The sequence below is a fragment of the Marmota marmota genome, unplaced genomic scaffold (assembly GCF_001458135.2).
Source record: "Marmota marmota marmota unplaced genomic scaffold, marMar, whole genome shotgun sequence".
NCBI lineage: Eukaryota > Metazoa > Chordata > Mammalia > Rodentia > Sciuridae > Marmota > Marmota marmota.
The window spans coordinates 4262130-4286463 of record NW_025999942.1 but is presented as its reverse complement, the minus strand read 5'-3'; the positions used below and the strand labels follow the sequence as shown (position 1 = coordinate 4286463).

The 24334-nt window shown below is 35.9% G+C and overlaps 1 protein-coding gene across 12 annotated transcripts in view; it reads left to right on the top strand.

The window, feature by feature from the left end:
* Lmo7 (LIM domain 7) overlaps window positions 1–24334 on the top strand; it is a 217411-nt gene that overhangs the window by 115819 nt on the left and 77258 nt on the right. For 8 of the 12 annotated variants that reach the window (XM_048801284.1, XM_048801288.1, XM_048801285.1 and 5 more), the window contains exon 5: window positions 3637–3743. In XM_048801284.1, coding sequence (XP_048657241.1) covers window positions 3637–3743 — 107 coding nt within the window. The other 4 variants (XM_048801289.1, XM_048801286.1, XM_048801290.1 and 1 more) reach the window with 3 other exon arrangements.

Genomic DNA, 24334 nt, shown 5'->3' with positions numbered 1-24334 from the left:
ACCTTAGGAAGCAGTATTGAATTTTATATCTGGGCAAGACATGGATTACTGGGTTCCAGAGAATGAAATGTGGAAGCCAGTCCTTGAGTATGCCCCTAGTGATTCTCACCTGGTATTCATGTTCTTGTGTAATTTCTGCATCATAGTGCTGACCTTTGTAACTAATAGAATATTGAGCACATGATGGAATGTGACTTTGAATGGTAGGGCATAAGACATTGCACGTTCATCTTGCTCTCTCTTGCATCATTGCTTCTATCAAGAGGTTCTATGGAGATGTCCATTTGGTAAAGAACTGAAGTTTCCTGTCAACAAGCAGTGCTGATTTTTCAGCCATATGAGCCAGTCACCTTGCAGACAACCCCAAGCCCCAACAAAATCTTTGGATGACTTCAGTCCTAGATGACATCTCAAGTACAACTTGGTGAGAGATCCCCCAAGTTAGAATGATCCAGTTATGGCCAGTCCCAAATTTCTAATAACTCTGAAATGATGTGAAATTATAAATGTCCATTGTTTAGGAGGTTAAGGTTTGGAACAATTTGTTATGCAGCAATAGATAACTAATAGAGGTACTATGCAGAACTAATACAAACCCAAGAGTCTTTGTAGAGTTTTTTTTCTTCCTTATAGTTAGTTAGCATTCAGTTCTTAATAATTAATCAGGAGAGATAATTGATAATGAATCAGGTGGAGTAGATTTTGGAGAGAAAATCTTGTTTATGTTTCTGCCTTTATTCATACTCACAGAAAAATTTTTAAATAAAAGGATTTAAATAGATAACTTTAGGATTTATTTTTTTAAAAATTTACTAAGAAGCTGCTCTTGGTACTGAAAGTGTAGGGATTAGACATGTTGGCTTTTGAGTATTTTATGTAAGTTGGGTTATGAAGTATTTATGTGACAGATTGGGTGAGGGAAGGGCTTCCCTCCCCTTACAGAGAGAAGTGTTTGTCCTTGTAATGGGTTACAGATCCACACTCTACTTGTTACAACACATAGGGAAGATGGGGCCAGAAAGATTAACTAAGATTTCCAAAGCCATGCAGTTGGTTAGTGGTGAGCTAATTTGGAGTTCTGGCTACCAGTCCAATTAGATAAGATTTGTTTCCACTTGTCATCTATTTTTACTCTCATTTTTGGTAACTTCAAGTAAAAATGGTTCCATCAAATGAGGACTAAATACTTTCCTGGGTATGACTAAGTATGGCTTCCTGATGTTTCAACAGACATGAAAATTTTATACTTTTGTATATTCCCTGAGGCAGCTCTCTGCCTGGGTCTTTTGAAATAGCAAAAATAAATTAACAGTGGGCTCAAGTCTAGTAAGCACGATGTAGGTTAGTTCTGATCTAAGTACAGGCTGTTCCTGTTGTATAGGCTCTGTGTGACTTTATTTACCAGGTTTTCTGCTTGAAGTCAACCATTTAAAAGATATTCTGCTTTTTGGTTCAGATAGAGGATTTACATAAGACTAACATGTAATCGTTAATTGTATTTTTTCTTGAATATTGTCTCGAGGTGTAGTCACTTTAGATTTTAAGTGGTTTCTCCTTAAAGACTTAGATGGGTTTTGAGGAATGTGTGGCTTTATTTGTCCTTGTCAACCTGTACATATTGTCAACTAGATGAATGTTGATAATACTTCTATAAAATATGTGAAGAATTGTTTTGACTTGAAGTTCCATAAGTTTACTTTGAGTTTAAAGTATTATAATATGTTAGTTAAAACAAAGTTTTTTTTTTTTTTTTTTTGCTGTGCTAAAGCCTTGCACATGCTAGACAGGTGCTCTACCACTGAAGTACATCCCCAGCCCAATAGTTTATAATACCTTAAACATTCAGAGCCAAATTAAGTTGATGGGAAGTCTTCTATCAGTTTATTTTTCCATTTATTATATGAAATTGTTTCCTGTAGAATTTGGAGTATTGGTGAACCAAACTATTTGTTTTCCTCTGCTCCTCAGTGGCCAGTTTTAGACCATAATCATGTATCATCTGGTAATTACAGATAGTATAGTTTCTAGAAATTGTGTATTCAACACTACAATTACCTTTTGTTTCTCCTGGAATTTTGCCAATAAATTATTTCTTCTTTTTTCTACATAAAGTCAAATTAAAGTCACATTCAGTGTCTCTCATTGAGTTACTCAACTTTTGACTTAAATTTTTTTTTTTTAATCTTTGGAATCATCTTATTTAAAATGATTCATGGATTTCAAATTCTAGCTAGGTAGTTTGCAGTGCCTTTTACTAAGAACATACTAGAATGATCTACCACCTCTATGAATAGAGATTGATTTATGATGCCCCTTACTTCTCTAGCCATCAGCATTGCTTTTCTCTTGTCACCCCTCCTCCTGCACTTTCCCTAACTCCCCTCACTCTCCAGGAACCCAAGCTGTTCAGTTTGCTTCTTATCTCTCCTTTCTTTTTCTAATCATTCCCTCTCCCTTTGCCACACCATTCTTACTTTCCTTACTGTGGGAATGAGTATCTTCTGGTCCCTGAACTCCTGGGGAGGGAGGTGAGGTTTCAGGGAGGCAGACAGCTTAGAGGAGGTGTTGCCCGAATGCTGAAGTAGACCAGCAATAAGTGTTGTCTGGTGAGGGGAACACTCCTGTACCCCAAATCCCTGACAAAGCAAAGACCAAGAGCTTACATAGGATCATCCCACATCGGCCCCACAAAGTGCTTTCTTTTTTAAAATTAATTAATTAATTAATTATTTTTTTATTATTAGTTGTTCAAAACATTACATCTTTGTTAAGAGTAGTAGAGATGAAGCCCAAGCTAATTTTGGTAACCAAATGTGTGTGGTTGAAATGCAGCTGATTGTAAAATAGGACACATAGTAGTCCGTGTTTGTACAGCAATTTACATTAATGAGAAGCATTGGTTTGTGAGTGAAAGGTTTGGGTTTTGAAATTAGATATGAGGAGAGCCTTGGATAGATTTTCTTTCTCTCTTTCTTTTTCTTTTTTTGGAGGCAGCTCTTTAAACAGGTGCAGGGAGTGAATAATGTGCCACTCCTAAACTGTGTGATTTAGCCAATGAGCACCAGGCTTCTCCTTGGTCTTATAGCATGGTTTCCCTGTCCGTCAAGAGCTGGCTCGGCAACCAAACCCAGATTCCAGGTGTGGTATTCCACAGTCATTCTGTAATTTGTAATCATAGAAACAGAACGTTCCTCCTCTTATTTCTTCCTTGCCAACAGTTTCTGGGTGGGTGAATGTCAGTAGCTGGAGTTATTTTTAAAGAGGAGAGGTGAGGCTTGTCGTGCGAAGCTGGGAAGAGGGCGTTTGTTTGCAGAACAGAGCTGACATCAAAGTGTAGATTACTGCTCAGTGGCTAGGCACTTGTCCTATAACAGGTAATGTTTAACGTGCCAGTCACAAAGATCACAGAAGCAGTGTATGCTTGCACATAAGATAGCACTGCCTTTTATGCTCTGGAAGACTGAAAGGCTATTTGTGCCCATGTATTTTTTTTCCTGATATATGTTTGGATGGGTCTTGCTGCCGTCTCTTTTGCTGACTGTAATTGGACTTTGAAGCTGGGAAGTTGTATCATAAAAATTTGTAACCTTTGAGAACGAGCTCGGCTAAGCATTCACTTTCCAATTCTTTTCACAGGATAATATAAACGTATTTTTGAAAGCTTGTGAACAGATTGGATTGAAAGAAGCCCAGCTTTTCCATCCTGGGGATCTACAGGATTTATCTAATCGAGTCACTGTCAAGTAAGTTTCATTGGTTTGTTATATATTTTTTTAAACTAGGACTTGCAGCTTAAGTGAAATAATTGCTGAGAGCTTGTGATTACTGAAAATTTGTTCTTCTCTGTCTTCCTGTGTTCTCATTCCGATTAGACTATTTAAAAAATGGCTCAGGGACTGTGAATGTGAAGTTGTCTGTAATTGGTAGCATTTCATAGTCTTATTGTAAATCTCTGTACTGACCAAAGTGGTAGTTCATATTTTAATGCTTGTCCAATGTGGTAGTGTTTGGTTGCTTATGTGGAGCATATTCATTATATTTATCAAGTGTATTTAGAGATCATGTTATAGTTCACACAGTAAAAATAATTATTTTAAGATAGTTTTTCATATATTAGGAATTAAGATACATAAAAATTTTATGTTAACATAAAAAATTAGAGTGGGACAGTGGTGAAAAAAACTTTATTAGTATTTGGAAGGTAGAAGTGCCTGAGACCAGCATGTAATGCCTGTGAAGACCTTGTCAGTTGTTGCTTTTTAAAAAAAAAAAAAAAAAAAATGAACTGTTTCTCACTTTTTCAGTAGTTTGGACAAGAAAGCCAAAGTGGGCTTGAAAGCATGTCTGTAGGTATACTCTTGAAATTTAGGTGGAAAATGGTGTTCATATGTGAGTGTATGGTTTCAGGAACTCTGATTTTAAGCTCTTCTGAGATTGTTTTTCTATAAATTTAATTTGCTTTCAAGAAATCAATAATAAACTCATATTGCCAGATAAATGTGACAGGAAAATTGTTTAATTTTTTAATGATAACTACCTCCATACCAGGGCTCTTAAGCCTAACTAACATTTTTCCAAGTGAGGAAATAAATACTTTGTTCTATCTGTAGAGATAATGAAAGTAAAACAAATCAGTTTATACCGACTTAGACAAAGATTTAGTTTATGTAGTTAATAGTCTCTGGATAGTGGCTTCAGTGTTCATTAAAAACTGAGTATAAAAATCTTAAATATGGCCATTTTTTTAAATGAAGGAAAATAACTACATAAATATTTTTGATCGTATACAGTGTCTTCTAATAGTACAATCTAAAATCTCAGGTAGCATTAGCTTTTAAAGTCTAACAATACATATTTTTAAATGAGCAGTTTCAAACATACCTGCTTCTGTATCTGTTGAATGTTTTTCTGATTCTATGGAAGCGCTATGTGCATGTCAGGGAAGAGTTTGCAGTTTTGATTAATTGAAAGGTAGTTGAGATATCCTAAGTTTTATTACTGAAATGTTTCCTTCTGTAGTATGTGAGGTTGTGTTTAATGTCCATGAAAAAAATTTTCTAAATGCATTTGTTCTATTTTTCCTAATCAGCATATTCTTTCACAGCTGATAGGCAGAGAAACTTTAGATCTTAAAAGTCATCTTTTGCTTGAGTTGTTGGTGTCAATTAAGAATAAGATTGCTTTCCCCTGAAATCCTATTGTTTTGAAACTCTGCATCTTATATTTGAGTAGGCTAAGGAATAGGCAAAACATGTTTGTTGGTTCCTAATTTCAAGTGTGCTATGTACCAAGCTTTCTTGGAGCTTATTTCAGGAGCTATTGGGTCTGAAATGTTTAAGAAAAATCAGTATCTGGGTTCAGCCTTTAATAAAATTAAATTACTGGCAAAGTGAAACCGAGAGGTCACGTATTTACAGCTGTAGTAAGAAGTATGCAGAATAACTTGTTTCAGTGGAAACCACAAGTCTATCAAAGCAAGGTGTGCCTCAGTCTTTCCAGCAAGGATGCCTGAGCGAGAACTTTGAGTAAGAACTTTTCCCCTGATCATTGGGATGAAGGGACGACTGGTTGGCTCTGGGTCTGCCATTTCCAGAGCCCTGGAGCCTCCCAGCTGAGACACAAGAAAGCTGGCAAATGACTTCTTTAAAAATTTTGGCTAAACTCTTATGCCCTGAGACAGCATTTTTATTAAAGGAAGCAGGTTTAAAGGAAAGCAAATAATTGCTTACTGAATAGTAATGCATTGTAGTTTTTAGTTTTTGTTCTTATGTGGAGGCTCCTATAGGTCAAATATTGTCCTATTATTATTGTAGATTAAAGGACTTGATTAGGTCAGTAGTTCTCAATGGGAGGCTGTTTTGCCTCCTTGGGGACACTTGTCAATGTTTGGAGACACTTTTAGTTGTCATAGCTGGGGAGGGGTGCCACAGGCATCCACTGGGTCAGGGATGATGCTAAATACTCTTGAGTGCAAAGGACAGTCTCAATAATGAAGAATTTTTCTGATAATGCTAGAGTTGAGAAACTGGCTTAGAATTCCATACTTGAATCCTCTTTGCCAGCAAGATAGCCATGTGGAAATGAAGGATACTGACAGTGACAGACTTTTGACACACTATTAGAATGCAACTACTTGTAGATATATAGTAATTGCTCCATTTTTGTGTTACGTTTATTGTCTATTTTCTTTTGTCTTTTGGAGGGTGTATCAGGGATTGAACTCGGGCACTCAACCACTGAGCCAAATCTCTAGCCCTATTTTGTATTTTTTTTTTTTAAATTAGAGAAAGGGTGTCACTGAGTTTCTTAGCACCTCACTAAATTGCTGAGGCTGGCTTTGAATCCATGATCCTCCTGCCTCCCCCTCCTGAGCTGCTGGGATTATAGGTGTGCGCTACCTCGCCTGGCTTATTATCTATTTTAATATGAAGGCTTATTGTGATTTATCTGAGCATGTGTATAAATACTTTGAGATTATTTTGCTCATCTATACATTCAGTTGAACCAACATGTGTCAAGCTCTGATTATTTTAAATGGTCTGTCATTATTCAGCTACTTAGGTTGCACCTAACAGTGTATAGAGCCGTCATTGGCCTCATTGCAAGTGCAATGTAACCGTGCCATACTGAGAGCAAACAGGAATGGATAGTTGATATTATCCTCTGTGCTGGTGAACTTGAGGTGCTTTTTGTTAGTGTGTGGAGAGAATAAATATGGAGTGGGTGTGTGCAACCTGGGAGAGTTGTGTGTTGAGAATAATAGCAGAAGTTGCTAGTAGATAACTTCAATAATTCAGGCCCTTAAATAAAACTGTTTTCCAGCAATTTGAGACTTACAGTTTAACTTTTCACAAGTGAAACAAAACCAGAGTACACTTTATATGTCTGTAATTATATATACTTACATATGCTTTAATTTTCTGATTTATTTTACATTACAGGAAGTAGTAGTTTGAATTCTTCCTATGTTTGAATGATTCCATTCATTTTGGTATTTCATCTATTCCAAGAGTCAATTGCCACTTTTAATTTTGAGATCTTTGATTTAATGGATAGGATCCATCTTTACATTCTTTCTTCCCAATAGCAAATTTGTGATTTATTCTCCGTAGGGGGTAGATGGAGGTCTGTTCCATTCTAAGGGTGTGAAATTCAGCTTACATTGTAATAGCCATTTACTGAATTTAACATAGACATCCATACTGAATTTATCATACACAATCCACAGAGAATAGGTGGTGTGACCTTCACAGAGCTGTCTATGCACACCTTCTGTAAAACATCTGTAGAAGATTAAGTACAGTGACCATATGCACATGCCACTGCATACTGGGGACCTGTGAGAGCAAATGTCATGGTCTCTGTAGTGGCATCTGGTCATTGATAGAAGTTCGGAGCAATTGCTTATAGGTGAAAGTAACTCAACAGGGTAGGTCAGAGGTCCTCTATTGGTGTACTCAGAGTTGGAAGAAAGCTAGAAACTTAACATTAACAATTTTATTTTTACATGTTTAGCAACTTATCTTAGAAACTATGTCCTGTATTGAAACCGTTGCTTTAACAGATTTAAATCTAAATTTTTAGGTTGAGAATTTGAACAGATTGTAAACATGTTTTTACTTTCCACCCCCTTACTCTTTCAATCCAGCTTTTTTAGCACTTCTTCAGATACATTCTGTTCATAATATAATTACAGGATGGCAGTTTTTTGGAGCACAATATATTTCAGTCATTCAAATAAATTATTTTCTGGTAGAGACTTACTCTCCACCATTATTTAGGGTATTAATGTTTTAAGTATAAAATGTAACTTTAATAAACATTGATATTGACTAAATTATTAAAATGTACTAAAGTGAGGGTACAGAAATTAACAATCTGTCTTTACATGTGCTAGTTGCCAAAGGAACAGTGGTTGGAAGCAAAATTAGTGTTGACGTTTTCCATCATGAAAATAAAGGAGGCTAAAAATGATATTTTAAAGATGGAAGTGTTTCTAAAGCTTCAAAAGGGTGCTTGATTTTTGTGGCAATGCTGTAAGTCATTTCTTAGGAGTCAGGTTCCCAGATGACAACTTTTTCTAACAGTTTCTCAAATTGAGCTTGATGGGTGTGAGTGTATTAAGGTTTACTCATGCAAGTAAAAATATACTTATTTTGAGTTCTTTAATTTCTGCCCTTTTCTGATTTAATCTAGATTTATATATATATTTTTTTATTTCCCAAATCTGTGTCTTTCAAATGAATTTTTCAACATTTTAATTTTTTTTTTAAAGCAAGGTTAATGATCCAATCTTGGATCTGTACCTTGAACATGGTGAATTCCACCTGCCAATTCATGTTATTATTTTCAAATGTTCCCTTACTATCATCTTGTGAGAAGGGAAAAACAGAAAGGAAGCTCATTGTACTGTATACATTTCTGTCCCATTCAGCCATTCTTTGGGGATAGGGATTTACTGGGAGGGGACATTAATTCTTCAGATGTCTGAGCTTCTGTTAAAGGCTAGTAGCAAAAATGTGTGGCCCAGTTTGTAAATGCTCTTTTAATTGCATAGTTTGACTGTCCAAGAGTCTTAGGTGCAAAGAAAAGTTGTGGAATATGAGGCAGGTCTGGGATAAGCTATAGCAGGACTGAAATTTTAATTGTGTCTGTTTTCTTCATTTCAAGTTCTTAATCTATTTCTCAGATACACAAGTTTCTAGATGGCACTTCTCCTTACTGAGCTCTCTGCTCCCTCAAATCCCCAAAAGCCTTGGGGTCTGATTCTTCCGCCTGCTGGGTATGACTTCATGCTGGATCTGGCCAGGTCTTTATCTTTAAAAGTTACCTCATGTGTATTCATTGTTTCAAAGAGTCTCACTTGGTGCCTGATCTGATTAGCAGTTGATATGAGTCAATTCATGAGCAGATGACAGGGTGACAACAGCAGTTTGTCACTTCCCCTGATCAGATAGCATTTGTTTTATATCAAGGCCCTTCAGAGACTTGTGGAAGATAATCTTCTTTCTCAAAATTTTGTCTGTAGGGCTGCTTATGCTGAATGAATCTAACTTTTAAAATTCCACGCTCTATCATATCTATAGTTCTCTCAGCTGTTTTTGAAAATATGAGCTTCGCTAGTAACTATAGAAGTAGTAAGCATTTATTTTTCATCTCTCGAGTTTCATTTTCTATTCTGGCCTGGTTTAACTGATCATTTGTGTAAGGATAGAGGTAGCAGGGTGTATATGCTTGAATTTCTTTCTGAAGCTACAGAGTACAAAATGACAGTCTGGGGAAAGGAAATTTTGGTTTTAGAGAATTCATGCATTTGTCATCTTCTATGTGACAGGTACTTAATGGAGAGCTGCTCTCAGTGGGATTCACATGATAGTTGGGGAGATAGGCCCATGAATTCACCATTGGAATACATGTGTAAAAAATGTATAGGGTTCTCTAGGAAGATAGAAATTGTATAAGCTTTTAAACAGGAAACTTTCTGATTGGTGACACAGTAGCTTCAGCTGGGTATCAAGCACTTTTCTCATCTATGTGTAACTTTTCTGAGACTATTTGAGGGCAGGGAACACATATTATTTCCTTTTTCTCCTTGATACCTGACACTATAGGTGTAAATGCTTATTTAAAAATTGAATTTTAATTTGGAAGACTTCCTGAACCTTTTAAAACCAAGCTTTGAACATGGGGAGAAATTCATAAGTCTTCATCTATTTGTTCTTATCCTTCAAATGCAAGTAGGTCTGGCAAAGCAGTCAATGAACTTTTGGTTTCAATTGCCTTTCACTTATCATGCCAGAGTAATGATATGGCATATTACAATGCAATCCGAAACTTGTACAGTTTAAAAGAGGGTTGGTTTCCTCTTTGTGGTGAGTAATAATATAAAATATGAACTTTGCACCATGTGCCTTTCGAAGTAGTCGGTGGAAGTTTCAATGAATTCTTATGTTGATGTATAAATGACAAATACTAATTGGTTTAACTGACATTGGAAGGATGTATATTTACATAAATATGTATACATGAAGTACTAGAAATATTCTATGCCTTTTCTATCATGATTACCAATTATGTATCATCTTTTGAAATAAATCTAAAATCTTCAGAGTTTGGGTGGAAAAATGTGATTATATAAGTAGTTGGAATATTTTGTAGAAGCTGCATGGCAAGGAATAGAATTTTTGAAGAACAAGAACCCGTAATAGAGGTCATTTCTTATGAAGAGTCATTAGTTTTATTTTAATAAGACATTTTACCAATGATTTTACTGTAAGGCTTACTGCTTCCACAGTCAAGCTGGCTGCTGTGGTCCCTCTTACCTTTGTCTAGCATTAAACACTGAAGTGCACCTCTTACCCTAGTCATACTAGCTTTGACTCTGGCATAATTAAAAACAATTTGAAGAATATGAACACAAAGAAGCTTAAAGAGAGAAGTTCAAACGAACTGTCTCTATTAAACCCCAGGCTGGGTTTCAGTCACTTCTCCCTGGAATGGAACAAGAACATTCCATAGATGTGTAGCAATTTGTGGTGGACAGAAGCATCTTGGATGAGTGCAGAGGATTTGGTATCTCCTGATTTGAGTTTAATCATATCCTGTACTTTTTGGTGGCTGAATGACCTTACACAGGTTGTTTTTCCTCTTCATGCTGGATTAATTTCTCTGTAAGTTCAATATGGCAAGTAATAGTTGACTGCTCTGTGTCAAGTTCTGTGCTAAACCCTGGGAGTACTTCAGTAAATAAGACAGATTAAGGACTCTTTGCTTGGAACTCATCCAACAGTACCCCTTGGGTGATACCCCTACCTCATAAGAATGTTGTGGTGATTAAACAAAGTCATGTATGTAAAGTGTATGCCCCTGGAATTATAGTTAGTGCTCGGTAAATGGTATTGAGTAATTATTGTGAACATTTTCATAACTTGGCCATCCTTTTTTTTTTTTTTTTGATCCTGTGAAGGTATGTGTACCTGTAGGGCAATATGGAGTAAAAAAATCATCTCTGGTTACTTAAATTGTGATTATAAGCTACAGGACTTTATTTTTGAGAATGGCTGTTTCAGTCTTATGCCTTCTCTCTATTCGGGGCAGATATTAAAACAGATATGGGTTTTTTTTGGACATTTATGTTTAGTTATCTCATTACATTTGTTGTTGTTGTTGTTAGAATAGTAAGACTGGAGACCAAAGTACAGACAGCTAAGTTTATTTGCTCTTGCCCCTGTGTATGTGGGGCCAGTTCAGTTTTATTAACTTTTTCGAGACTCAGTTTTTTTCCTGTTTTTTTTTTCTGACACATTTTATGTATTTTAACATGTCTTTAAAAAACTTTATTTCTGTATTTTAAAAAAGAGCATAACCCAAAAGTACTTTAATGAATTAAAAAAAGGCAATCTAGAATACTAATTTAGATTCAGAGCTTTCACATTGATTGGCTTATTTTTATTATTGCCTGTTTTCTCTTTCACTTATGTGAAAAGTTTTTTGTTCACAAATAAGTTCTGATCTCATCTATCTAAAAGATCACCTATCTGAGAAGTTTTTGTAGGACTTATGATTATTCATTTTGGAATAGGTATTCATAATCTTGTCTTTGCTGAGCTCAAAGACACACCACAGTTTTTTTTTTTTTTTTACCCAGAAAAAAAACTTAGCTGATCTTTTTTTTCTCATATTTGTCCATCAAAAGGCAACTATACTAACAGCATAAAAAGGCTTGATTAAATTAACCAAAGCATGTGGTTTTTGCCCTAGGTGTTAAAATTATACATAGCAATAGGCATTGTCTTTGACATGAAAAGACTTGCCCAGTATTTAGTTCTGGTTTTATTTGTAAACAACGAGAAAATGTCAAGAAACTAGGAGTATACTTTTATGTTGATGTGTGTTGACACAATTTGATTTTTTTTTCTTTTAAAAAGTAAAATCTTTCAAATATTAAATAGAATGGCATGAAAGATTTTTATTGGCTATTGTTTGTTTTTAAGAGTTTAGGTTAATGAAACAGTTACATTTTAGGGGTAATTGCCCTGGTATCATTTCTATCATGGTGATCCCCAGTCCTGGGTGAGAATGGTTGCTTAATCCTTCATTTCTCAGAGACATATACCTTTCTGAACATCTCTTCTAAACTGGGAAACAGAGTTGTATGTTATCACCTTATCTTCTGAAGAGCTTAGTACTGCTGTTTCAGAAACCACTGATACATAGGCTCAGTAAATTGAAGATGGCTTGGCCCAGGAGTCACCAAAAAACCTTTAATTTTAAGGAAAGGTAGTCTGCTTACCATGTAAATCTAAATGTCTCACATTAAAATTTAAAAATGTAAATGGTAGGTGTAATTTTTACAGTGTATTCTCTCCTTCAAAAAGGAGTAGGTTTGAAAACATAGTGTAAGTCAACATAGTTCAGATAAGCCAATTTTTCTGAAGGAAAAAAGGAAAAAAAGGAAAAAGTGGCGATTTAGTGCACTGAGAGAAGCACCTGTTTTGAATTGAGCTCTGTTTGCTTTAAGTACTGTCAGTTTAACAAGGGTTTGCTCTGTGTGCTTAGAGCAATTTAGGGGAGGAATCCCTAAATAAATATCAAGTATATCTATTCTTATTACATTAGAATCTTATTGATGGCTGCCAGATTTTTTTTTTTAAATGCTTTTCAGTGTTTTTTTAATTTACTGAGATGTGGAAATAATCTTCAAAGGAATCAGTGTATCTGCATAAACAATTTGGCTGACATGTTGTTAGACATTTTTTTGGCTTAATACTGAGAAGGAAAAAATCATCTCAGTTTTGTATATAATTGTGTGTATTCACTTATCGAATGCCCAAGAATAAAGCACACACACACAAATTTCTGAGGCTGCAAAGGATGAGGCGAGGCTCCAGATCCTTGGAAATTTGGGTGATGAACTTTTTTCAACAAAGGGGCTTGGTGTAATGTTACCATTAAATATTGGTACAGGGCATGCCAACTTCCCCATTATTAGGAAATAATAACTTGATGTTCTTTCTCCCCATATTTTCTGTTCTCCTTTTTGTATTGTTGACAAGAAAGAGAAAATTTCTTTATTACAGATGTGAACATCTCCTGATGGAAGCCTAAGCTTTGAGTTCTTGTTGCCAGAAGCCATTGTTTCCAGGGAACATAGAAGCAACATAATTGTGTTGGGCTGACAGGGGCAGTGGCAGGACTTGGCTGAGCGACTGTGTGAAGTGTGGTTGGGGCATTAAATGCCCTCAACTGTGGACCTTTTTCTTATGCGTTGTCCACCATTCGTTGAATATGTAATATTCAGCATCAGGTCCTGAACCCTGTGGGTGGGTAAGGGAAACACCACCTACTCCTGTTTGATCTTAAAACCATAAGTGTAGAATTGGAAACTCATTTTTAATTGTTGCTTTTGGATCTTAAGGGACTTTGAACTGGTTTCTGTTGACAACTCTAAGAAAAATGCTGGATTTGGAGTGAAGAGTAGCAAGGAGATTGAGAAATCACTGTATTGGAGGGTCCAGAGCATCTCAAATATTCAATTACTGTTACTCAAATAGGTTTAAACAAACTGGATAAGAGCTATCTGGCACTGTCAGGTGTCTTACCTAAGTTATTTCCAAACTAGTAACTGCTCAACCAGGTGTTTCCCTTTGGCTTCAGATGCCTGAAGTGAAATGAGGCAGAGAAAAGACAGACTTCCTTAATTGTATGGCCATGAGCAAGTAATAAACCTAGGATTTTAATTCAAGGGCTATCTTTGTTGTCAAAGCATGTTCTCCTTCCACTGTGTTGTGTAAACAGATTTAAACCCCTTGAAAAAATTTGCTGATATTTTTGTTAGTGCTGTGTTGCTAACATTGTCATGAGTTACTTTTTAACTAGGCCAGCTTTATTCAAAGTGAATTTGTGTATGTGACTGATACAACCTCATTTGATAAGTGGAAAATACCTTTGCATTATGATTTTAAGATTTTTTTCTTAGTTTTTGTGCTATGTAACTTCAAGGGGCTATCACAATATGCCATCAAATCTAAGATCATTGATTTTTATGATCTATTTTTAAGAATATTAAATAAAGATGTGTACATTAGAACAATTGAGATATGGTAAAAGTGTGATCCTGTAACATTGGCTAGTTAAGAAATAATAGAGTATTTTAATTTCATTGATGGGGGGATATAAATATCTTTATAGGTTTTATGACTTTCTTGAAGATATTTATGAATGTTTAGTTGTACTTGTTATGAAATGCACTACTTGTCAAAAGCTGTAGATTGTAAACCCTTCCTAATCTAAATTGCTCAGGATTATACTCTCATACTTTGACCTTTTTAGCACCAGCATGGGACCTGTCTTTTGGAACAAAACTGGTAAACATCTTTTACTTAGACTAATTCTTTTTTCACTAGTTTTTGATGCTGTGGTTTTCTTAATTTTGTTAAAAACTAAACTAAGCTATGATTCCCCCCTCTGGATAATATTGTCTGGGAATAAGTAGTCTTTGAGAGAGAAAATTTGACATGGGATTTTTTTTTTTTTGGTGGTGGTGGGGGTTACTTTTTAGGTCATTGTATATTAAATTTTATATAAAGCTTTAATGATTACTGATTTGAAGTCCTATTATAAAACCCAAATTATAAGCAGAAAGATAACTTACCTCTTTTATTGTATTAAAGAAGAAAAATTCTTACAGTGCATTGCCCATGGTCTTGATATCTCTGTAGCCATTGAAAGGTTGAAAACAGGTGGTAAGCACAGCACATCAGTGTAACAATAAATAGCCTCCTCTAATTCCAGTAAGATGAAACTACTCTCTGGTTGCAGGAAAAGAAGTGGAGGGGATCAGACAGTGACTCAGAAAAGCAAAGTCCAAGAAATGACTCAAGTGCAGAAATACTTGAAGAATTCCTTTGCCAGGATTTACAATACATAGAGGGATCGCTTCTCTTACCAAGCTTTTAGAAACTATTTTTAAAGTTCTAAATGATTGACATTTCATTAATAGGAAGAAATAGTTACTGAACTTTCATTTTGTGAATGTGGTTTTAAATTATTACAAATACTTGAGATTAATAGTAACCTAAGATAAGAATATAGCAGAAAATTCTGACAAAAACAATTCTCCTTCAGATAACTAGTGGATGGGTTAGATGTGATACTAAATTGCAGCTTCAAGTTTACTAAATATGTAAAGGAAGGAGAAATACTCCTTTTGGGAGTATGTGGAGAATGGAAAGAAAATGTATGAATGTTTTGCTGCCTTGTGTAATCTTAGTTCTGCTTTAGAAGACAGGGTGGTTGTTCAAGTTTACAGGTATGGAACTTGAGACTGACACCTTAGTGACTTGCTCAAGGTCACATGCTTAGCAAGTGGAAATCCTTATTACAACTCCTAACCCAGTGCTCTTTCTGTATCAAATTCTGACTCTAAATGTGTTCAAATGAAAGATATGAAGACGAATTTCTTTAATATGAAGAAATTTAACATGTTAATAATATCTGTCAGACATGAGCTCTGTAAAGCTGGGTGAGTGGGAAGGAAGATCTGCATATAATGGAGGAGTTTGTAATTTTTAGTAGACATGTATGAAAAATAACCCAGACTTTATTGGGAGGGGGAGTGTTTTAAACAAGTGCTTCTCAAACTTCCCTTTGCTTATAAAACAAGAAGCAATTTGGTCACATGTGGCTCCATTCATCAGGTCTGGGGCAGGACTGGGATTCCATATTGTTAGCAAATGCCAGGGTTTGCCAGTGAGGACCACACTCTGAGTAGGAAGGGTTTTGACAAAAGTGATCACACACTCACTGGAGTGAAATTTAATGAAGATGTTGAGGATGTAAAGTGTGGATCTCAAGGATAGATAGGATTTGCATGAGAAGTCAAAGACTACTACAAGAAGATTTGCACAATTTTTCATATTTCTGGTTGTATATAAAGCATGTTCACACCAATTCGTGTCTTTATACATGTACTTTGGATAATGATGTTCATCACATGCCACCATCATTGCTAACCTCCTGCCCCCTTCTTTCCTCTCCTACCCCTCTGCCTTATCTAGAGTTTGTCTATTTCTCCCTTGTTCCCCTTCCCTGCCCGACTATGAGGAAGTCACCTTATATCAGAGAAAACATTTGGCATTTGTTTTTTTAGGATTGGCTAACTTCACTTAACATTATCTTCTCCAACTTCATCCATTTACCTGCAAATGCCATGATTTTATTCTCTTTTATTGCTGAGTAATATTCCATTGTGTATGTGTGTGTGTATGTATGTATATGTGTATATATATCACTTTTTTTTATGCATTCATCTACTGAAGGGCATCTAGATTGGTTCCACAGTTTAGCTATTGTGAATTGTGCTGCTATAAACATTGATATGGCTGTGTTCCTGTAGTATGTAGTTTTTTAAGTCCTTTGAGTATAGACCGAGAAGAGGGATAGCTGGGTCAAATGGTGGTTCCATTCCCAGTTTTCCAAGGAATCTCCATACTGCTTTCCATATTGTCTGCACCAATTTGCAGTCCCACCAGTAGTGTATGAGCGTGCCTTTTCACTCCTCGCCAACACTTATTGTTGTTTGTCTTCATAATAGCTGCCATTCTGACAGGAGTAAGATGAAATCTTAAGAGTAGTTCTGACTTGCATTTCTCTAATTGCTAGAGATGATGAACATTTTTTCATGTACTTGTTGATTGATTGTATATAATATGAATTGTAGTGCATTCTGCTGTCATTCAAAAAAACAATACAAAATAATACAGTCATCTTTAATAGAGTATAGATAAACTTTCCTCATGAAAGTATGAGTGTGGAAGGCTTATGAGGAAATGGTTTTATTCCTCAACTCATAACTATTATAGATGTTTCTCTTTTTGTTATTTTTATTAATTTGAGATGATTTAATATTTTTGTTTTTATCATGAAATAAATTGGACATAAACTGAGGGGGAAAAAAAAAGATTGGCACATCCAGAGGCACAGAGATGAGAGGGTTCAGATCATACATTATGCAACGCCTTCTTGATGTGAAGTGATGAGTAAAGTCGAGGCTTTAATAAAGTCTTGAGACTTATATTTTGGAGGAAGCTTGAGATATGAGTCTGTCCTATAGTTTGGCAGACTCTGGAGGCAGGACAACAGGTAGGTTGGGATGAACTGTAGTGGCATCTCAAGTATCCTGGTGAGGGAATTTAAACTTTATCTCAAGCGTTTGTAGAGTTAGGAACAAAAGCTTTTGATGGAAGGTTAAAATGTTAAAATCAGGGATTTGGAAAGATGGGATAATGAAACAGTCTCGTGGATTGCGTGAGATCCAGTATGGAGGCTAGCAGACAGAGAAGGAAATTGTTGCCCTTGGTGGGTGTTGTGATTAGGATGCCAGCTGTTGGAAGCAGTGAGTGTCAGTAAAGAGACAGATGCTCAGTAAAGAGACAGATGCCGAACATGTTTGAACTAAAAGTTGGTGGGGATTGTTTAGCATAGAGGAGCAACAAGAGTCAGCTTTTGAGCTGTGCAACCATTAGCACAAACAGGAAAGACAGTCGATTTGGAGACAAGATGGAATGTAAATTTTAAACACATTGTGTGTTGGATATTATGGCAGAATATTCAGATGGAAAGATAGGAGTTGTCAATATATTTAAGCAGAAATTAAGCCTAGCTTTGCAAATTGGGAGTCACCTATAAAAAAGTAACGACCATTTGTGGGAAAACAAAGGCCAGCTCTGAGAAAGTGAGGTTGGGAAGATAAGTATTCCTTTTTTTTTTTTTTTTTTTTTAAATAAAGAACACCTTCACTGGGCACAGTGGCACATGCCTATAATCCCAGCAATTTAGGAAGCTGGGGCAGGAGGATCACAAGTTTGAGGCCAGCCTCAGCAATTTAGCAAGGCCCTATGCAATTTAGTGAGACCCTGTCTTAAAACAAAAAATAAAAGGACTGGGGATATAGGTCAGTAGTAAAGCATCTCTGAGTTTAATCCCTAGCACCAAAATAAATAAATAAATAACAAAAATAAAAAGAACACTTTCTTGTATTACATTTTTTTTCATGACTGTGCTTTCTTGTTGGTGCAACTTGATGACCTTGACTTCAGAACCAAGCCATACCTTTGTGCTGTTTTCTTTTCCAGGAGACCCTTCTCACCCATTGTATAATTTGCTTTAATTTCCCCCCAAGTTCAGTGTGTGTGATTTACACACAATAAAATTAATCCATTTTATGTTTTGGTAAGTAAATATAGTTTGAATTTTGGTAATTAAATACAGTTGTGTTATGATCACTGTAATCAAGAACCCTAGCAGCTTTCCTTGTGTCGCTTAGAAATCAAACCCCTCAATTGGTCTCTCACTACCATGCTTTTGGTCACTGTAGGTCACTTTAGTGTTGCCTTCTATAGAATATCATACACATGGAACACACAATATATATATGCTTTGTGTTTGACCATTTTCAGTTTGGGTACTGTTTTTGAGGTTCATACATGTTGAGATTCTTGTATGTTGTGTAATTATTACTTGCATGTTGTGTAATTATTCTTGTATATCTGCATATATGGATTCCACATGTGGATATGCTGCAGTTTGTTTATCCATTTACTGTTTGATAGATGTTAGTGTTTTCAGGTTTTGGCTCTTAAGAATAATGCTGTTACAAACATTTACATGCAAATCTCCCTAGGAGTAGGTTTTTGTTTCTCTTGCATAAGTACTTAGGGATGTGACAGCTGGATCACTTGGAAGTGTGTGATCAGCTTCATAAGATGCTGCCATACTGCTTTTCAGAGTGGCTGTTGGGTTTCCAGCTGTAAGGTGGGAGATACCAATTGCTGCACAATCTCCCAACATTTATCATCATCAGTGTATTAGACTTTAGGCTCCCCACTTACTGAGTAGTGGTATTTCATTCATTACAATTTAATCGACATTTTCTTCAGGCTAGTAACATTGAGTGCCCTTTGTCATGTTTATCAAATATCTTCTCCCAGTCTGTTGCTCCCCACACACACTTTTTTTATAGTTTCTTAACTGTACCTTTTAACTGTATCTTTTGAATTTTGATGAAATTAGCGTTTTTCAATTTCTTTTATGATTTATACTTTTTTTGTGTCACACTTAAGATATCTTTGCCTAGCCTAATGTTGCAAAGATAGTTGTCTTTTCCCTTCTCTACGTGAACTTAATAGTTTTTTTTCGGGGGGGCAGGGTGGGTACTGGAGATTGAACTCGGGGCACTCAACCTGAGTTCCCTCCATCTGGCCTCATCTGAGCCACATCCCTAGCTTTATTTTGTATTTTATTTAGAGACAGGGTCTCACTGAGTTGCTTAGTACTTCGAAGTTGCTGAGGTTGGCTTTGAACTTGTGATCCTCCTGTCTCAGCCTCCCAAGCCGCTGGGATTACAGGCATGTGCCACCGCGCCTGGCTGAACTCTTATATTTAGGTCCATGATTCATTCAGAGTTAGTTTTTTTTGTATGGAGTGATATTAAGATTGAAATTCATTCCTGTCAACACTCATGTGGGTATCCAGTTGTTCCAGTGCTAAGTTTTACAAGACGATCTTTTCTTGGTTTCATTATCTTAGCACCTTGGTTTGAAAACCAATTGCCCCTGTGAATGTGCATCTAGTTCAGACTCTCAGTTAGTTCCATTTAGCCATTCTGCAATGTATACATATTTTAAAACATGTTGTATGTGATAAGTAAGTAGAATTTTTATTTGTTAGTGAAACATTTTCTTCAGATAGGCTCAGTCACTGCTGAAGGTTGGAGCATGTTTGTGTGTATGTCTGGGAGCCGCCTCTGTTGCCATCTTGACCCTAGTCTGGCAGGCCACTGGCAGGGCTTATCTTTACATTTCAATTTTACTCTCACAAATGAGTGAACTTCATCTTTTGTTTTAAGCCTTTTGTATGATTTGAATTTGATCACATGGTTAAATGCTTTTGGTGTTTTTATTCTTGTTTTTTTCTTAAAGAGATTGGGTATCTTGCCTGTTCCTCTCCTCGAATCTTGTAGTGTACTTGACTTATACATTCTTACTCATGAACTTACCATGGCTCCCAATCACCCACCTTGTCAGGTCCAAACACACTCCTCTGACACACTAATTGCAATTCTGCCTGCTGATCAAGTACTTGTTCATCTGTTATTTCCCTTTCACACAAGCCTTGTCAACCATCTAGCCCAGCTGCCTCTTTCTGTCCTTCCCTGGACAGCCGTTTATGGAAGTTTCCCTCCATCTGGCCTCATCCATGAAGCCATGTCTTCCTTGGAGAGGAAGCCAGATTCTGGCTACTAGTCTCAGTTCAGCCACTACTGACTGCAGACTCTAGTAAGTCCCTCAACTTCTTTTTCTTCCATTTCTTGAACATAAATGGGAGATAACATGAGTACTTACTGCAAATAGACTATAGTGAGAAATGAGTTATTCAGGTGAAGAGCTTGGTTGTCTAACGAATAGCAAACTTAATAAATGTTAGCAATTTCACTACTGACACTCTTTTCAATGAAAGTTTAGACGTTTCTCTGTTCTCTGAACTCCCATGGTATACACAATCTCCATGACAGTTTTTTTCTATTTTTTTCATTTTCTAATCTTTATTTTATTAAAAATGTTTTCTTCTTTCCACATTTTTTATTGGTTCATATAGTTGTACATAATGATGGGGTTTGTTGTTACATATTAATACATGCAGAAAATATAACGATGTAATTTATATTTTCTAAAGTTTATGATAATTGGTTTCCCATTTTTTCTTTTTTTGTCATTGCTGAAGATCAGACCCACAGTTTCACACGTGATAGGCACGTGTTCTACCACTGAGCTATATCCCCAGCCCTGTAGGTAGATTTTTTTTTTAACTACTAGCTCTCAGTATATCCAGAGCTAGATTGAATTAAAAGAATTTGGTCAAAGATAATTGGGTAAGAGCATGAATGCCGTGGAGGAGGTAGGGAAAGTGTTGGGCTGATTCTTGCCCAAAGGTGTTATCCACTTGTATGACTTGTATCAGAGGAGAAAGTATTGCTGAGTTGCTGGCATTTTTCTGTTTTGGACTTTATTCTCAGAATATGGATGGATTTGTGGATTTTCCCTCATAATAATCTTAATTTCATTCTGTTTATCTCAGTTTAAATCCTTTGTCTCTGATTCTAAGTAGTTTCTTACTTAATAAAATGCAGGTAAAAATGACTTTGTGGATAGGTATATGGCTGAATCTTAAGAAAATTGTAAGAGTATTTCTTGGTGAGCTAAGCAATATGATTTTATCCTTGGGGGGAAGAAGGCAGGAGGGAAAGTGGAGGATCTGTAATCTGGAGAGAAACCCTCCCAGGAGGGAAATATCTGCATATATGGAGGAAGGAGAGAATGGGGGTGACCCAGGTGAGCATCCTGTGGACTCAGTCCTTCAGCATACCTTAATGGGGAAGAAGGGCCTCGGGGTACTCTCAGTTTCACATAGAAGAGATTTTCAAGAACAGTATTCCTGATAAATCTAAATCTTAAGGAACGAAAAACTATATATTAGGGAAACTAGTGAATTTTTTCCATAATATTTGGGTATTTTTTAAAAAAAATTTTATGTTGTTGATAGACCTGTATTTTATTTATTTATATGTGTTACTGAGAACAAATCCAGTGCCTCCCACATGCCAGGCAACTGTGCTACCGCTGAACCCTAGCCCTAGCCCCAACCCTTGGGTATTTTGATACAATAAGAGTTATAATCATTTGGGCTTATTTTACATAAATATAATGTTCAACAGTATTCTTAGATTAAAAAGGTGAAAGTAAAAGTGATTCTGCATGCTAAAGGACATAAAGGTAGGGTTGGAGGTGTAGCTCAGTGGTATAGCACTTGCCCAACATGCATGAGGCCCTGGGTTCTATGCTCAGCACTTCAAAAAGAATAAAATACATACAATTATAGAATAGTCCAGTAACAGTTCTTTATTTAATCCATTATTTAGGATTGATTGTTTTTATTATTTCCTTAAGGACTTGCTTATTGGTACATGTTTTAGTCCCTTAATTTCAGTAATAGCTAGTAAAGAAAATAATTAGGAAGTTAGCAGTGAGTCATTATGTCTAAGGGTTAAAACTTGATATTCATTCACGAGGAGGTAAGAGTTAAACAGGAAGGATTTTTTTTTCTTTCTTTGTAAATATCTTTAGTTGTAGGTTGACACAATACCTTTATTTTATTTATTTTTATGTGGTGCTGAGGATTTAACCCAGTGCCTCATACGTTCTAGGCCAGTGATCTACTGCTAAGCTACAAACCCAGTTTGGGAAGGATTTTTCTTAAAGTTTTAACTTAATTCCCCTAGTGCTAAGGATTGATCTCAGGGCTGCGGCTATGCTAGCAAAACCTGTACCATGGAGCTATGCCCCCAGTCGTGATGAACTGCTCACTTTCAAATATTCATTCCCCACGGCATAAAATACATTCATTATTCATGATTCTCTTCTTCATCCCCTACTCCTAAATAAATAACCTGACTATCTGGTGATTGATCTCTTTCTTATGTTCTACTGAAACTGTAAGAAGAAATTTGGGATTATTTGAATGCTTATTTTGTTTTTTTAATTGTGTCTCAGAATTGCTTTTAAGAAATGACTTTGATAATTTACTAGTTTTCTATTATCAATGACTGCAGTGGCAATTTCAAAAGAATTTTTAATTTCTGAAGACTTTAAAATAGGTATATTATGCACTTTGTCACTGAGCTACATCCCCTGGTGTACATATAAGGGAAGATAAATGGCATATTAAAAGTTGTCAGTCTTCAGTACCTCTGGAACATGTTATCCTACAATCATAATCAGGGTAATACATGGGGACATCTATTTATATCCATTTAGAGTGCTTAGTCATGACAATAGTTGACACAGTGTGCATTGTTGTATTAGAACTTAATGGAAAGCTCTGAAGGGAGAAGGGTTCCCTAGGGAGACGTAAAGCTCTATGTTAACTTTCATATCAACTTTAAAATTGTAGTGGGAATTGGTAATTTGAAAAGATATGTACTTCTGAGAATTTCCCTTTATAAGAGAATCAAAATATCAGAGCAGGAAGGTACCAAAGAGACAATCTTATCTAATGCACACTTCACAGATATGAAAATGTGGCCCAGAAGAAAGTGGTGCCTTTTGCTCTGTCAGCACTGAGCTGTGATGGGTGTTTGGACCTCCGTCCCACATCCCAATTCTGGGTATATTTATTTCCACTGTACCTAGCTGCCAGCTTAGCCAGAGCAGCGAAAGACTTGAATAATTGAAATATTCATTTTGAATATTATCTAATATTAACCTCATTTCTTATTTCAACTCTGTATATTTCTAGAAATAGTACTTTATATATTATTTTATAACTGTTCAGATTTAGGGATCTGAATAAAATATGACTGGATTTAAGTTTCAATGACAGCTTACGTGCTTTAATCAGCAGACCAAAATATATTCACATTATTACAATTACATAATTTCAATATAAAAAGGATGGCAATTTATTAATTTAATTTAATAAATTAACATTATTAAAAACTTCAAACAAGGCAATTTGGCTTTTCTGTGTGGACACTATTCGTGTTTTGTACATATTTTCAAAAAGTTTGAACATTTTCCTGTTAAGTCTGGACCTTGCATTTACATATATTTATACAACTATTTGTATACAGACTACTTTGATGTTAAATGTTCTGTATAGTATTTTCCAATAAGGCATATTTAATAGATGAGGGAAAGGAAGTCTAGTAGAGCAGAGGAAGGAAAATGAGGGAGGGGAGAGAAGACAGGAAGAAAAAGGAGGAGGGAAAAGGCCAGGTTGGGGAGAGATCATGAACTGAAATCTAATTCCATGCATGTGTGAGTTTGTTGGGATGAACCAAACTACTATGTGTAACTATAATAAAAAAAGTATATTTAATCTTGCGTTACATTTAGATGAATTAGTCTAACATTTAATTCATGTTTTCATAATTGGGAAAAACAGAGATTAGGCAATTAAGGAAAAAAACATCTCTAGACTGGTTTCTTACCAATCACCCTTCTTCAGGGACTCAAAACAGGCTGCCTGATGTTTTAGAAAATTATAAAATGCAACAAAATAACCTAACCTGCTGAATAGCATTCCCTTAAAGCTGGCATTTGTTAATTTCAGAAATCTTAGGGAAGAAACTGCTTGGAACATTTTGTTCTGTAGACTCAAGATATGGTGTTGCCCTCCCCGCCCTTCTTCTTAAGTGTTCTTTTCTAGGTCCATAGAGTGTTGGGGCTTATGGGGCATTAAATAACCAACTCAATGACCTTCCCTGTCCTTTAGATCT